We start from the raw sequence: 16466 nt of genomic DNA on the forward strand, positions 1-16466 counted from the left end.
TAACCATTACACCAAAAGTCCCTCACCCCTCCCCCCAAAAAAAGCCCTTGGAAAAGCCCCTCTCCAGTTTCTACTCGCACAACGAACACATTGGTGAATTGTGTTAAATACTCCATACTGAACAAAGAAAGCAAGGAGCAGGCAATAACGGGCTGGGATGTGAGGGCTTGTTGCAGAAAACACTGGAGGAGAGAGCTTGTTCCCCCTCCCCCCATCTCTTGTCTGAGTTGCAACAGATGTGAATAGGGTGATCATACACAATGTTTTGTACTGGCCCACAGGCAATTAAAGTAGCCAGAGCTCTATTGGCATCACTTTCCCCCCCAGGGGATTCATGGAAACAGCTTGCTGCACTGCAGAGGTTGGGGTGAAAAAGAGGAGTTTGTTGCAAGGTCCATTTGGAGCGGGGGGGGGGATGCTGGGTGTTAATAAGAGCCAGCTGAAGGCAAGAGCAATTTCATTTCAGTTGCTCTTGCCAGGGGACACTGCATGCAGTGTGAGGAGCATTGGTGGGAGAACAGTCATGGTTTAAGCCAAGAGGCCACATTTGTACTTAACACCAAACCACAGTAAAGACTTACTGTAGTTAATAGCCCAGCTTTGTTTTCTGGCTTAAGATTCTTCTCTCCTTCACACATTATGCTTACTCTGTATGTTGGTCTTAAGACCGTAATAATAAAACTATGAACTATGACTTAAGATTCTGCTTTGAGGGACCTGAAGTAACCACGTGGTTCAGATGAGAACCATGCTTTCACATTATGTCTGAACTGAGCCTTTATAACCCAACCCTCACTCTAACCACTATTGAATAATACCACACTTCAGCACAATGGAACAGTTCACTTCAGTGCCTTTGGCTGCCAGTTGATTACCTCCTCCTGCAATCAGACCTGTTCTCCTCCTCAGCCAGTGTAGTTCTGCTCACAAAAGAGCCAAAAGGGCACGATTTCACCCCCTTTCCTCTCTCCCCACTGTAGCCTCCCAACCCAGATGACTATTACACCATGTGATTCTCATGGCTCTAGGAGTCAACTTTCCCATAGTCAGAAATGACTTCAGCACCTTTTGCTGATGGACAGCAGCAGCAGCAACAGAAGAAGAAGAGATTGGATTTATACCCCGCCCTTCACTACCCAAAGGAGTCTCAGAGCGGCTTACAAACTCCTTTCCCTTCCCCTCCCCACAACAGACACCCTGTGAGGTAGGTGAGGCTGAGAGAGCTCTGGACAGAAACTGCTCTTTTTCAAGAACAGATTTTATCAGAACTACGGCTTGCCCAAGGCCATCCAGCCAGGCGCAAGTGGAGGAGTGGGGAATCAAACCCGGTTCTCCCAGATTAGAGTCCGCGCACTTAACCACTACACCAAACTGGCAGGATCCAACCCTATCTCTGGGGTTATCTGTGAAACATGAATGCAGGTTTAACCAGAGTTATTTTTTTCTTCTTCCAACCGAGATCCTAATCAAGACTGAACCATGTTTAAAAATCCCGGTTTGTTTGTAAGAGAAAGCTGATGCTGTTTAAACAGTGCATGCCCATTTGTACATCACAGAAGAACGTATAGTATATGTTGTATACCCTCATCATGCTCCATGTGAGAAGGGAAAGGGAAAAGGGAGGAGCCAGACACGTGTATGAGTTCAGCACGAGCTGGGTATGGATACATTTTTCTTGAACCACAGTTGAACTGGATGTCTGAATACAGCCACATTGAAGAAGCTAGGTACTACCATCAATTCAGCAGAAATAGTTCAATCACAGTGGGCACAATAAGGAGAAAATAAGACGAATCTCACAGTGTGTTGGAGAGATGACACACTCAGTCTTGCGGTCTTCCTTTTGGTCATGCAGTTGCAGGCAATCCCTAATGGCAAGCACACGACCTCCTCCAAGTCTCTTCTTAGTGGGGTAAATGTTCCACAGTGCCTGGTGTGAATGTAGATGCTTGTGTAGAGCTCATCCTTTCTCTTTTGCTGTGTTGGTAAGTTTACAACTAACAGTGCTTCACTGCAGTTTGGATTGGTGATTGTAACGCACCTAGGAGGAGAGAAATAAAAGATAATCGGAAATCAGATTTTAATTGCTGATTTGGTTTTTAAAATATCTTCCTAATCGTATTTATACTCAGCAATGCTAAGATTCCTCTAGGATAAAAAAAAAAGTCTAGGGGATTAAAATCTTCTGAGCCAAGGAAGACCTACTTTCTCGTAGGTTTTAGCATGCAAATCCTTGTCAACGAAAGGTCATGCTCTAGGAATATCCAAAATTAGTGTGGATTCAGATATCCAGGAGCTGTCTGAAACAAATCTGTGTGATAAGATTGCAGATATTTGGAGAACAGTTTGCATTATCTGGATTAGTGCCATAGATTCATGTCACTGGGAAACAGCTAGCCCAAAAAACAGCTAACCAGAATTCTTTTTCTTTCCAGTTTGTTGACACTCAAAACACACGCGTTTTCTTCCCCTTTGGGGAAATGTGTGGCCCAGCTATTTGGAGGTGTCCTTTACTTCAGTGGAAAAGTGGTAAAGGATGAATTGGCTGAAGAACCATCCTCCCTTTGAAAAAGTTGCCCCCCCCCCGCAACTGCATTTGGAAAAAAAACAACAACAACAACAATCGTTTTAAATGATCACAGGAAAAAATGTAATGCACAATTTAAGCCGACATTGAGTTTGTTTCCTTTTCCAACCCTTTCATTTCCCTGTATTTTAGAGAGAACATGGCTTCTATAATGTACTGCTACCACTTCAGCTCTGTTTTTCATTGTGGTACACATTCCTCCAAACCCTGTTTTATGATAACCACAAGTGGTATTTACTGCATGTGGGGTTTTACCACATACTCACAAATTAATATCTCATAAACATAAGCCTATACCATCAGTGGCAAGGGAATAGTGGTAGTGATTTCCCCCCTTCATCCATCAAAAAATGTTTCCACAGGCCCTGGCCTGGATAGCTCAGGCAAGCCCGATCTCATCAGATCTCAGAAGCTAAGCAGGGCCAACCTGGGCAACTAATTGGAGGGGAGACCTCCAAGGAATACCAGGGCTTGGGACACAGAGACAGACTTACTTCCACTATCTCAGTGTCCCTTTTTTCTTATAATGGCCAAGACATATTACTGCTGCTAAGAAGTTAGCATCAGTACATTTGTCAGCTCTCCTGAGTTTCTTTTGGACCTCAGGAGGGAATTATGTACCTGCTGCTATCTGGGCTTTTCAGGTGAATATAGTTCCTTCATTATTATATGCAGGGCTTTTTTTGTAGAAAAAGTCCAGCAGGAACTCATTAGCATAATAGGCCACACCCAGCAGCAGAAACTCATTAGCATTTTAGGCCACACCCCTGATTGCACCACTCATTAGCATATTAGACCACACCCCACGTTACCAGAACTGTGGTCATTCAGCCACACCCACCTTTTGCTTGTTATTCTGTTTACCTTGTTTGTTGTCAAAACCCAGGGCTTTTTTTTGTTGCAGGAACTCCTTTGCATGTTAGGCCACACACCCCTAATGTAGCCAATCCTAATGAGTTCCCGCTGTTGGGTGTGGCCTATTATGCTAATGAGTTCCTGCTGGGTGTGGCCAAACTCGGAAGCCAGCCGGAACTCCGTTCCTGTGCGTCCCTGCCCAAAAATAGCCCTGCTCCTATTTAACTTTCTTTCTATGTACATTGTCCAATCTACCAATGTGTATCTCTGGCCCAGCCATCCTTTTGGAATTTGCTGAACCATCTCTGGAGGCCAAAGCCCAGATAGCAACATTCTTCTTCAGACTAATATATTTTTTTAAATTCTCTAGAGCGGAGTCACCTGCATCATCTTGTTAATGATGGCTTTCAAAGCTCATGGCTAAAGTTAGTCGAGGATGGGCCTCAGAGGATGGGCTTCCCTTTGAGCTCTTTAATCAAATGGAATATCTCTCCGCACGCAAACTGATTAAATCTAGCATATTACAATTTGATAAATGGAGCCCTAGTTGTAGAGCTCAAAGGATATGTTCTCTTATATTACTTGGGTCTTTCAACTCCAAACACGTTACCTGCTTACTGTAAGTTTTTAACAGTTCCCAAATACAGCATATTATTCTCTAAGGCAAGACTAAATGTCCTGCCCCCAGGGGAACTAGCAGGTAGGTTCTCAGGGATTTCATTCTATGAGCGGCTTTGTGTTTGCAAATCTAGGAATTTAGATACCATTTGGCACTTTTTCATTGATTGCAACTTGCCCGTGACAAGTGGATCACAATTTACATCCAAAACTGGAGTTTTGCTATAAAGCCAATACTAGCTCAAGCGTGAAAAGGTGAAAAGGTAACAGATATGGCTACATATGTGTCAGATGTTTACTTATTGCTACCTTGGGTAGCAATTTCCAAATGATTCTTGTATTGCTAAACTGGGAGTGCAAAGGACAAACTTTGTAACAGGGTAGGCAAATGCATCCAATGAAGCCCTGATTGTTTTCTTTTTCATGAAAGGCAGCCTCAAGAGGCTGCAGTTTTGAGCAAAGGAATGATGGAAGGGGGCTGATGAACACTTTCCATGCAGGCTGTTTTTCAGAATGGTCCTTCTCAAAGCTACTTTAATCCAGTGGGTTTACAGCTGCACACTTACAAACTTGCAACCAGATGAGGTACAACAGGATGAGTTAGAGCAATTATGAGTACGAAAATTCTGTTGGGGAAAGAATCAAACTTCTCCTTCTCCTCAAACCAAAATTACTGTCCCCATGGATTTCTTTTAATTTTAAATAGAGAAGAAAAGAAGAAGAGACTGGATTTATATCCTGCCCTTCACTACTCAAGGGAGTCTCAGAGCGGCTTACAAACTCCTTTCCCTTCCCCTCCCCACAACAGACACCCTGTGAGGTAGGTGGGGCTGAGAGAGCTCTTGACAGAAACTGCTCTTTTTCAAGAACAGCTCTTATCAGAACTACGACTTGCCCAAGGTCATCCAGCCAGGTGCAAGTGGAGGAGTGGGGAATCCAACCCGGTTCTCCCAGATTAGAGTCCGCGCACTTAACCATGACACCAAACTGGCACGTATAACAATGCCCCAAAGTTACGTGCATCTGCATTTAGTGTAGCTTGTTCCTTTGTCCTTTACTGCAGCATGTCATTGGTCCCTAAAGACACAGGGCTGGATCCTTTCAAAGTTCCAGGCACGAAGACACGGATTCCCTGCCTCCCTCCTTCTGAAGCAGCTGAAATTGTCCTGTAAAATTGCTGTTCCTGAGGGACGGGGGACTCCCCCCAGAACAACAGATGGTGGTGAAGGGCTACCACAAGATGGGGGATCTGTGTCCCACCTCGTGTGCGTGAATTCTTTTCACAAGATTCAACCCAGGATTTCTCCAAGCATGAGCAAGTGTGAGAGATTGTTCAGGTTTGGCTGATTCCAGCAGATGCAGGCTTCCACAGTAGGGTTGCCAGGCAGGGCTTGGCAACTGGCGACAGGGTTGTAGGCAGGGATGGGAGGGAGTTGTGATTTCGGCTGCTATATCACATCACTTCCAGTTAAAAGAAAAACAGGAAAATCCAGAAGTGACATAGAATAGTTTTAGGAATTGCTGGAAACTGGTTTTGCCATAGAGTCTCCAGAAGTTACTAGAGCTACTGTATATCAGTTCTGGTTTTTTAAAAAAAATATATTAATAAAATAATTCATAAAAACAAAATGCATATGAATGATTCCATGCTGAATCATCTAAACTACCACCCACATTTATTTGCCCTCGGAAGGTTTGATCAGGTTTGACTATCATTTTCAATAAGCAGAAGTACATACTAGAAAGGATACTTTTACCATCTCCTAGTAATAATTCCTCAAAATCTGTTAACAGCTCTTAAAACAGCATTTTTTCGTATCATTCTGCAAAGGTAGCTTCTAACTTGGAGATGTTCAAGAACTGAAGTCTTTAATCTCATTAAACGTAATCATTTGGTTCTTAATTATCATACTGCCATAATCACAGGCACCTGAGAATTCCCATCCTCTCCTGCCTTACCTCAACCATCATATCACTTATAATGGATGCTAAAAAAGAAAATAAAGAAGTAACTTGTATTGTAAACTTGTTACTGTATTTTATTGTAATTTATTGTTTTATATTATGTGTTTTATTGTTATAATCTTGGCACATAGTGCCCCTGTAAGCCGCCCTGAGCCTTCGAGGTAGGGCGGGATATAAATCCATAAATAAATAAATAAATAAATAAATAAATAAATAAAATCTTGGTGACAATCTATTTTTAACTTGATCCCATACATTGAGTGTATTTACATTGGTATTATCACTATTATAGTATTTTTTCCTATTTTCTTCGCCCAAGGCCAGCTTTTCAAGGGTACCTTTACAAAAGATTGTTCTATATAGGTTGGCATACTTACATCGGTATTTAATAACCAGTCTTTTAACCAATTTACTCTAGCAGCTTGATAATACAATTTAAGATTTTCTACCAGAAATGACATGATGCTACAGCTGGCATTGCCAGGTGGGGCATATATCTCTCATGGCCACTCAAAGTGGTGGCAGACAATGGAAACAAGGGAGGGGATCCCCTGTTCCGACTGGGGGCTTGGCACCTCTGTTCCACAACAGGGCAAATAGCAGCTCCCTGGAGCCATTTTGGGTTGCTTACGTAGCATGAGGGCAAGCGCAAGTGCCCTGTCCCCTGGGTGCTGAAGTGGCCTGCATGCACTTGGGAATTAAGGTCCGTGCACTGAACTCCCAGAGCACATCAGGTGAACAGGACTGGGATAGGCATAATGTGCAGGTAGGTCCAGAGAGGAGTTTTTACAGAAACAGAGTTTGCTGAATCTCAGTAGTGCTATCAGAAGCAGTGATATTTCATGAGATGATAAATAACACATTCGGATGCAGATGGTAAATGAAACGTCTACATTATCCATTTCAAGTAGGAAGAGTCATTTTGCTGTGTTAGTATTGAGAAGACCTATCACAGACTAAACGTGTGCACAAATATACCCCCCTCTCTTCAAGGACAATCAATCAATTGAATATTGACTAGGCTTCCCAAGTCCCCCCGGGGCGGATCGGGCCCACCCCAACGTGCGCGCCACCCGAAAGTGACGCGACCACGCCGGGCATGCTGGGGGCGGGTCACGGTCATCCGAGGGAAAACTCTATGGTTTTCCCTCGGATGGTCGTGGCCCCACCCCCAGCATGCCCGGCGGCGTCACGTCACTTCCGGCTCCAGTCGCGGCGCAGGAGTCCCCCGGTAAGGAGATATTTCGAGGTGGCAACCCTAATATTGACTGAAAATAATTTTGACTGAAAAGAATTTGGTAAGATTTAGAGAAAGAAGAGAAGCTGTGAGGAACTCATAACTTGTATATAAGAACTCTAATCTATTTCTATTGTATTAGAACAAGTGGCATAACCAATATGTTCTCATTACTATTTTAGCCATTTGGTCATCTCCACAGCTGTAGAATTCTGGTACATGCTTGGTTTTCTTCTGCATTCTATAATTTTGTGTTTAATAAACTCAGGGCTTTTCTTTTTTTATGGCAGCCTATTCCACAAATAGTGAGTGAAAGCGTGTGTTTATTTCACTGTGATCTTTCAAATTATATTTTGTAAAACGGCAGCTAGTATAAAAGATGTTTAAATGTCACTGCTTACTATGTCCTTTAGGAAGCGACTTGCTGTGCTTGTGGCATTCTGATTAATTTTCTTTGAGCAGATTTTAGAGGATTAAAGGGTTAAAACTCACTCCCTTTCCCCCTTCCCCCTCTCCCTTTTGCTGCCCACCACCCATGTATTTTCATTTATGTTTCTTCTCTTCCTGCACAGCTGTGGACATGGATGGAAGATCTGCAGAAGGAGCTCTTGGAAGATGTCTGTGCAGACTCTGTGGATGCTGTTCAGGAACTCATTAAGCAGTTCCAGCAACAGCAGACAGCTACCTTAGATGCGACCCTCAATGTAATCAAGGAAGGTGAAGATCTAATCCAGCAGCTCAGGTAAACTCTTTGTACCAGCGGCATAGGTGAGCCGAGAGGCAGAGGATACATAACTTGGAATTTAATGGAATAATTTACTCACTGCCCTGTTATTCTGTTTACTGTGATCCAGAATGTCTTATTTTATTGTAACTGCAAAGGAATGATTCAATTTAAAAAAACCTTAAATCACTTTTGGACCACTGTGTGGAAGGGATGAGAAGAACTGGTGATAAAGTGAGTATGAATTAATGGTTAATGGGCAAATAATTTAAGCGGCTATATGGAGGATATTGTTAACCTACTGTGAACTGAAGCCTGATGATTTGTATCCTGCTCTGCGGTGTCTGAGTGCCACTAAATAAAGCATATACCTTCATATTACATTGAATATAGTATCTTCTTGCCACCTGGAGGGGATTTGTGTTTAATTGGCTGAATAGTTGCATATGTTGAATATTCACATTCTTAAACTCTACCTGTCATTGGGATTTGCATTCTCCCTGTGTGTCTGAATTAAAATGTTCCAACTAACTGTTTGTCTTCAGCTACACAAGGGAATATTATTTTCTTTTCCTTAAGACAGCAGCAGTGTGGCTGAAAGGTTGCAGCCTATACACAAGCGCAAGGTCTCATCTGACCTGCCCTGGCTTTATGCAAGACTGCTTTTAACTGACTTTGATTAGGATTGGCTTGGAAGTAATGTTATATCTACAGCTTCTTGGCCAGATTGGTTTTAACGGTTGGGTAGCAGGGTCTTTTAAAGGAGGGGATGTTTTACCACACTTTGGAAAAGAGAGAAACACACAAATGCAAAACCTCAATAGACAGGTGAAAGCGCAGTTCCCAACATTTGTTTTCTTTCTTTCTTTCTTTCTTTCCATAGACAGGGGAAAGCCCAGTTCCCAACACTTTCTTTCTTTCTTTCTTTCTCTCTTTCTCTCTCTCTCTCTCTCTCTCTCTCTCTCTCTCTCTCTCTCTCTCTCTCTCTCTCTCTCTCTCTCTCTCTCTCTCTCTCTCTCTCTCTCTCTCTCTCTCTCTCTCTCTCTCTTTCTTTCTTTCTTTCTCTTCCTCAATTCTCTCAGTATGCATGCCATTACACTTTAGCATGACTAAAGACACAAGTCAGGGCAGGGCTGTACAGGCAGAAGGTGATTCAGTTTTCTGTGACTTCTACTGAGTTTTGTGTGACCAAATGAATGGCAGCTAGCTGGGACACTGGCAAAAGGGGGCAAAACATATGCTGAAATCACTGGGACCCCAGGCATGTTTAGCACTACCTTGTGGTCTCCCAGACTACCTGTCTTTATTTTCTCCCATATAGGGGGATGGATGCCATTTCGGGGGGGGGATTATGCACCCACCCTGGCAGAAGGTGGCCTAATCTTCAGCCTCAGGGACCCCAACAGGGCTGATGTGTCTCTGCATATCTGCCCCCAGAGTTGTTTTGCGATTTCCCCACTGTCTGCAGCTCAGGGTCCTTTTTCTTACGCACAACCAAATGTGCCGTCATAATGTATATTGCAGGATTAGTAACTTTAAGTCGATGTGTGTCAATGGATGCGTTTTAACTGTATATGTTAATGTTTTATAAGCATTGTGGGCATTGTGGAGAGGCAGGATATAAGTATTTTAAATATTTCTTATTATTGCTTATTTCTCCACACACATATACGCACAACTGCTTTGTGTGACAAACATTTTCCCCTAGCAATGATTGTATATTGAGAAATCATATCATTGGCCCCCACCCATGTGATTCCTGAATCCATATGTATTTATTTGCTGAATTATTGTACAGTTCTTATATCTAATTTTTAAAAAAACCCTCAGTGGTCATATTTAAGTTGCTAGAGCAGATTGGGAAGAACCTACCAGGAATAGAGATGTAAAATTTCCGGAAATTTTGAAGCTCGGAAAAAAACCCCAGGTTTTTTCCAGTTTTTTTCGGGGGGAAACGGAAATTTTCGGAAAAATTGAAAAATGCTACATTACCATTTCTTTTTTCCTTTCCAGACTGAAAGCCATTCTGTTAATTTAGGAACATAAAATATGACTATGGACATTTTTACCTGGCATGAAATTATCACAACTAGCATGTTAAAAATATAGTGTATCCAAACAATTATTACAAACAGAATACCCACCCACATGCAAAAACAAAACTGAAACCTTTTTCTTTTCTTGTGACAATCGCACCTCCTAAAGGAAGAAATGCATTTTGTTCTTGCATTGGAGAGTTCAGCTTTTAACCTAGAACTTGCTTGTCCTCAGTGCACAGAAATTAGATCAATCTGATACCAATATATATATATTTGGAAAATATTTGAACACCTTGTCTTAAAATATTTTATTCATCATGTTAAAATAAAACGTTCCATAATCAATTTCTTTTTTCAATTTTTCCTTTCCAATTTTTCAGAAAAAAACCCCGTTTTTTTCCTGAATTTTTCCCTTTGGACCTTCACATCTCTAACCGGGAACAAGCTGTAAAGCCTGAGCCAAGACTGTATGCACTAGCCTCTGGCTCCCCAAAGTTCGATGCATCAAAACGAAAGGGATGCAGTTGACAAAATCATAAAACCAACCCCCTCAAACTGACTTGATCAGGGGTAGCAGGCAGGCTTAGCCCCCACCCTTGAAGTTGCGGATTCTTTGTGTCAGGGAATTGGGGTCACTTGGAATAAAATTAAGAAGGATTGCTAGAATCTTCAAGAGATTTATGCACCATCCACTCCCTCCCCTTTCTCTCCAACTCCTTGTTAGAGTACAAGGGTCAGAATGTCACTCGATATGAAAAGAAGTGTACAATTCTTTGTGTAGCATTCAGGAAATGAAGGCATTCAGCAAGTGGAAGGAGTAAATCCTGGATGCGGCTTCCTCCAACCTTCTCTTGTTTTTTCTCCTCCCGCTATTTATAGGACTGAGAACGTCTTTTTTTTTCCTCATTGCGTTTTTGACTATTCCTCTTTGACTTTACCACAGGGATTCAGCTGTCTCGAACAATAAAACGCCGCACAATAGCTCTATCAGCCACATTGAATCCGTCCTTCAGCAACTTGATGAAGCCCAAGTACAGATGGAAGAACTCTTCCATGAGAGAAAGATTAAGCTAGACATCTTTCTTCAGCTTCGGATTTTTGAACAGTATACCATTGAGGTAAAAGCTATGTGGGTCAGGAAGGACGATGTTGTTAGAAAGGGGGGGATTTCACAGGGTTAAACTTTTTGTTGAAAAACCAGAGCCGTTATGATCAGATTTCGCCTGTTCTATAGAGATTCTTACAATCAAGTCAGAGCAGAGGCATTTAATGGCTTGGATCCTCACTAGCATTTCTGCAGGGACTTCCACTCACAGAGTGTGATTTTGCCACCTGTCCTCTCCCACTGGTGGCATCTTGGGCTTCTGTTGGTGGGGGGAAGGCCCGAGAGTTTTGCTCTGCAAGCAGAAGTCCTTGTGCCTGAGGAAATGCTAGTCGGCATTATGTGTGCCCCAAGTATCTTGTTGCCCTTCTGCAATATTTGTTCATCCGTCATTCTTGCAGCAGTAGCACAGTGCTCAGTCTCTTAATCCATTCCATTTTAAAATTAAAAGACAATCCCTTTTTGTAGTGTTTAGTTGTGGCACGGTTTAGGGTGTATACACACACACACTTCAGGAAAAAAATACCAAATATAATCAGCATAACTAGATACGTGTACAGTGGCGGTATAATCAAAGGGTCAGTACCATACCAGGCAGATGCATAATTGCATTAGGGTCTTTGGAAGATGTCTGTGTGCTTGAGTGGTAGAACACATAAATCACCCAAACTTGCCTGACATGAGAACATACCAGAATGAAAGGGGTGTGGGGAACAACTTGGGGGGGGGGGGAGAAACCCTGCAAAGCAAAGAGGAGGTAGGTCTCTCTCCATCAAGAAGTAATATCAGAGTGCTTGCCCAGTGATACTTGCACAGCACAATTCACACAAGGCTGTGACTGTGTTCTCCGGGAAAGGTTTTGCATTTTCTAAGGTATAGGGTATTGTACTTTAGCTCCCCAGAAAATGCAATATAATGTTAGCAGAAATGCTGCCTGGGGGAAATGTGCTCAGATTTTGAGCTACAAAATGAGAAATAAGTGTACATTTGAATTTGCATCAAAATCATTATGCTGGGGATTTTTTCAAACGTGGGAATTGGTCCAACATGCTTAAACTGTGAAATAAGGAACAATATTCCAGGACCTTAGAATAAAATAAAACCAGATATTATACCCCTACACACTCAGTAGAATTAAATCACAATTTAGGACATAATCTAAAGTTAGGACATCAGCTGCTGTTATAGGGTTGCCACGTCGAAAATCGTCGGGAGCGGGGGACTCCCATCCGGCATCCTATGCGCCGCACGCACGTCACCAGGAAGTGACCTTATGATGCCGGGCACGCTGGGGGCGGGGCCACGACCATCCAAGGGGGAAACATAGAGTGCCCGGCGTCATAACGTCACTTCCTGGTGACGCGCACGCCGGGGTGGGGTTCCCCCCGGGGCCCGATCCACCGGCAGCAGGGAACGGGCCTCTTGGGCGGGGGTTTCCTCGCCCCCCGGGGGGACATGGCAGCCCTATGTTGTTACAGAATGTTAGGTTGAACTATAGGAAGACTGGACCTCTTTATTAGACTAGTCTCTTTATTGTAACACATATTAGACTAGCCTCTTTACTGGAAGGATACTAGAATGAGCCATCATGTGGAATCCAACTAACATTTGTGAGGGTGATTGGTAGTGAAAGGCTTTGCTGTGTTGCTAGAAAGGTGGGGTCACTTTGCACAGTGGTGCGTTTATTAGCTACTGGATAGTCTGTTTCTACATAAGCAGTCATAAATCTTGAATGATCCCACTGTAGTTTAGTGGTCCTAAATTACATTTGGTTCAATACAGCCAATGTTTATTTTAGAAAGCCTGTTGTTGTTGTTTTAACTTGGCTGTAGTGCACCAACTGTAATTCAGGTACTCTAAACTACAGTGGGAGGAAGATCTGAAGGGCTAATGCAGAACCAGACAACCCAATAAATATACCCAGGGGTCATTTCATAGAAAAAGAGCTAGGGGAACTCATTAGCATAACTCATTAGCATATGCCACACCCCCTGACATCAGGGGCCCGGCAGTGGACCTGCAAGGCCAGCGGGAGTGCGAGGAAGCCCCGCCAAGGCCCTCCCTGGCCCCAGGCCGGCAGGGGTGGGGAGAGGCGGGGAGGAAGCAACTTACCCTCCCTCTTCTCCTGCCTCCTCCTGGCTGAATGAGGGCTGGAAGCGGGGCAGCCGGAAGCAGGGGGCGGGGCTTCATCGTGTGCCCCGCCCCCTGCACCTCACCCGGGGGAACTGCGTTCCCCCACGATCCCCCCCCCAAATGACCTCTGAATATACCACTGGGCAAAATGATCCCACCTGTCCAGTAAAGCATGACAGCCAGATAAGTAGCAAATATTCTGGAGGAGTGAGTTGTCGATGTACATGAGCACAGTTTTGTTTGTGTTGCAGTAGTGAAGTCTGGGCAAGGAACTAAGTTGAAATCCAAAATGAGCCCTTGATACTTGTTGCATTTTTTAAGGTCCGCTGATCTGTCTGTCTTGTTACTCTGACGTATGTACTGTGCAAGATTAACTGACCGTGACTATTGCAGCTGAGTGCAAGTTGTACGTTTAGTCTCATTAAAACAGTCTATGTCATATAGTTCCCATGAAAAGCACCAGAAGTAATGCTCAGTAATAGATCCCTGATCCTCAACAGAACCCATTAACACTTTCCTTTTTTTAATGCAGTCATCTGCTTAGCTTTGCTGAAATATTTCCAGTTTCCCATAGCTATGACATTTTAACAACTACGGATAAAAACAACACAATAAGTTGGCATCCAAAGCAAAATTGAGTGAGAATTATTAGACTCCAGATAAGGATGATAGATGATCCAGAGTTCTGTGGGGCTTCACGGCATGCATGCAGAGTGCTGTAGGAGCCAGACCAACCCCAGTCTCTTCACTGTTGGGGAAATGCTTCTCATGAATTTCAGAGCAGCTGTTCTTCATACAACTGGACCCGATTTCCCACTAAGTGCTGCGCAGCGGCATTTCGCCCCGTAGCTTTGGCCAATTTTCCCCGCGCCTACCAATGTTCCCTCTAAGCTGTGGAGTCTTGTGAGCAAAAATTCTACATTGTGAGCTACTGGCATTAAAGTTGTGAGCAAACTATTTGGCTACTGTATAAATTAGTTTGCTCTGGAGCCATCCTTCCTGAGCTAAGACAAAAATCAGCGAGCTGGAGGCTAAAAAACTGTGAGCCAGCTCACACTAACTCAGCTTAGAGGGAACACTGGCACCTACTCAATTCTCAAAAAAACAGGATTCAGTAGATTCGGCGGAAATCGGGCAAAGCTGCAGGGCAAAATGCAGCTGCGCAGCACTTAGTGTGAAATTGACACGGACGATCGGGGCAAAGGGAAGAGCGAGCACGGAGCAGCAGCTTGCGGGAAATCGGCCCTAGTTTAATCCAGCATTTGAAATGTGAAGTGTTTAAGGAAGTGCATTTGTCATTGATATTAAAGAACTACTTGAACAGATTTTGAGTGGGCACAGAGGGGCACCATGTTTCATGTTGCCTGCACACCGCTTAGCAGTTCCAAAGCAGGATGTGCATCTATGCTCTGGCACATCTTTGTGTCAGGACAGGGTTTTATTTCATTCTCCTTCCCCCCCCCAAAGACTCTTATGGCAACAGAATAATCAGTACTACACCTGCTGTGAGGATCTGAATACTACTCCCACCTCTCAACTGTTTTCCCAACTCTTGTGGGAAACCTGAAATAGTAAACTTTAGGGATGCTTCCAAAATTCCTGCCTTCTGAACCCTCCCATCAGGTTTAACTGTTCCACTCTGCTGTCTCATGGTGCAGCGCCAACATACTTACTTCCCGGTTGGGTTTTCAAAATTTGTAACGATAATCGTGTTTTGATACTTGGTTCTTATCACAGTATTGTATGTCTCCACTACTTCAGTTAAACCCTGTGCTCAAGCAGTTGTGTGCATTAAGTTATCAGAAAATTTAAAGGTGGGGGTGAACCTAAAGTTGTGAATGCCATCACATCAACATTTCTTGGCACTGCCATTTTACCTTATCTTTCAATATTCTTCGGTGCTCAGCCTTCCTTATAAACTCTTGCAGCCATACAGTGCTGTGGAAGGTCAATAGTTCAGCAGTTTGAGACCCGAGTTGCCGTATGATGGAGTGAGCTCCCATCTCTAGTTCCAGCTCCTGCCAACCTAGCAGTTCGAAAGCGAGAAATTGCAAGTAGATAAATAGGGACCACTTCGGTGGGAAGGGAGCAGCGTTCCGTGCGCCTTGGTGTTTAGTCATGCTGGCCACATGACCACGGAAATGTCTTCGGACAGCGCTGGCTCTTCGGCTTTGAAACGGAGATGAGCACTGCAACCCTAGAGTCAGATTTGACTGGCTTTCGAGCAAGGGAACCTTTACCTTTACCTAATGCTCATCTATTGACCCATCCTAAGCCCCCTACAGCTTTATCTATTTAATTAATTAATGTTATTTATAGTCTACCTTTCTCACAGGGACTCAAGGGGAATTACACATAGTGAGCCAGAACAATCAACAAAATGGGACATTCAGTAAACGATGCTTGAGGATTTTAGAAGTCTGGAACCACCAGAAAGAACAGAAGCATAACATAAGTATTTGCATGACAAATTAAGCAGTACAAATATCAACATAATAGGATCCTGCTCACTATAAGCTATACACAGCAGTCTGGATCACAGTCCCTAATCATTTGTTCAAACACGTCTGTAAAACCATGTAGTGCCGTGCAACCTTATTCCCTGCTCAGGAAAGCCCACTTGAACAGTTCAGTTTTGCATAGCTTGCGGACAGCCAGGAGAGTGGGAGCTTTCCTGACCTCGGGCAGGCCGTCCCACAAAGCGGGAGCCACAAAGGTGGAGGCACGTGTACAGGCAGTTGTGGACTTTGCCCATTTTCAGGCTGGCACCTGCCGAAGCCCCTGCTGGCGTGAGTGAAGTTGTTGCGGCAAAGCCTAGGGAGAGAGGTGGTCCAGCAAGGGCTTTGTATGTTATGGCCCATACCCTAAACTGAGCTTGCTTCCCCACATCATTTATCCCATCACAACGACCATATGGTCGGAGGTATTTGTCTTTGAGCATGCCGTTGTGGTTCTGAGTACCTAGACACTCTCCATTTTATGCAGTCTTTCACCTGATCAGTATGCTAATATGCATCTAGTTCCCCATTCAGAAATGTTGTTAATAATAATAACCCATCACAACGACCATATGGTCGGAGGTATTTGTCTTTGAGCATGCCGTTGTGGTTCTGAGTACCTAGACACTCTCCATTTTATGCAGTCTTTCACCTGATCAGTATGCTAATATGCATCTAGTTCCCCATTCAGAAATGTTGTTAATAATA

General features: G+C 43.6%; 1 protein-coding gene across 1 annotated transcript in view; it reads left to right on the plus strand.

Moving 5' to 3' along the window:
• Window positions 1-16466, plus strand: part of LOC107125643 (kalirin) — a gene marked incomplete at both ends in the record, with an annotated part of 264080 nt that overhangs the window by 168356 nt on the left and 79258 nt on the right. Inside the window, 2 exons of the mRNA XM_015429084.1 lie at window positions 7835-8004; window positions 10969-11143. Of these exons, the coding sequence (XP_015284570.1) occupies window positions 7835-8004; window positions 10969-11143 (345 nt within the window). The remainder of the gene's footprint in view (window positions 1-7834; window positions 8005-10968; window positions 11144-16466) is intronic.

This window comes from Gekko japonicus, unplaced genomic scaffold (assembly GCF_001447785.1).
Source record: "Gekko japonicus isolate JY-2015 unplaced genomic scaffold, Gekko_japonicus_V1.1 scaffold1791, whole genome shotgun sequence".
NCBI lineage: Eukaryota > Metazoa > Chordata > Lepidosauria > Squamata > Gekkonidae > Gekko > Gekko japonicus.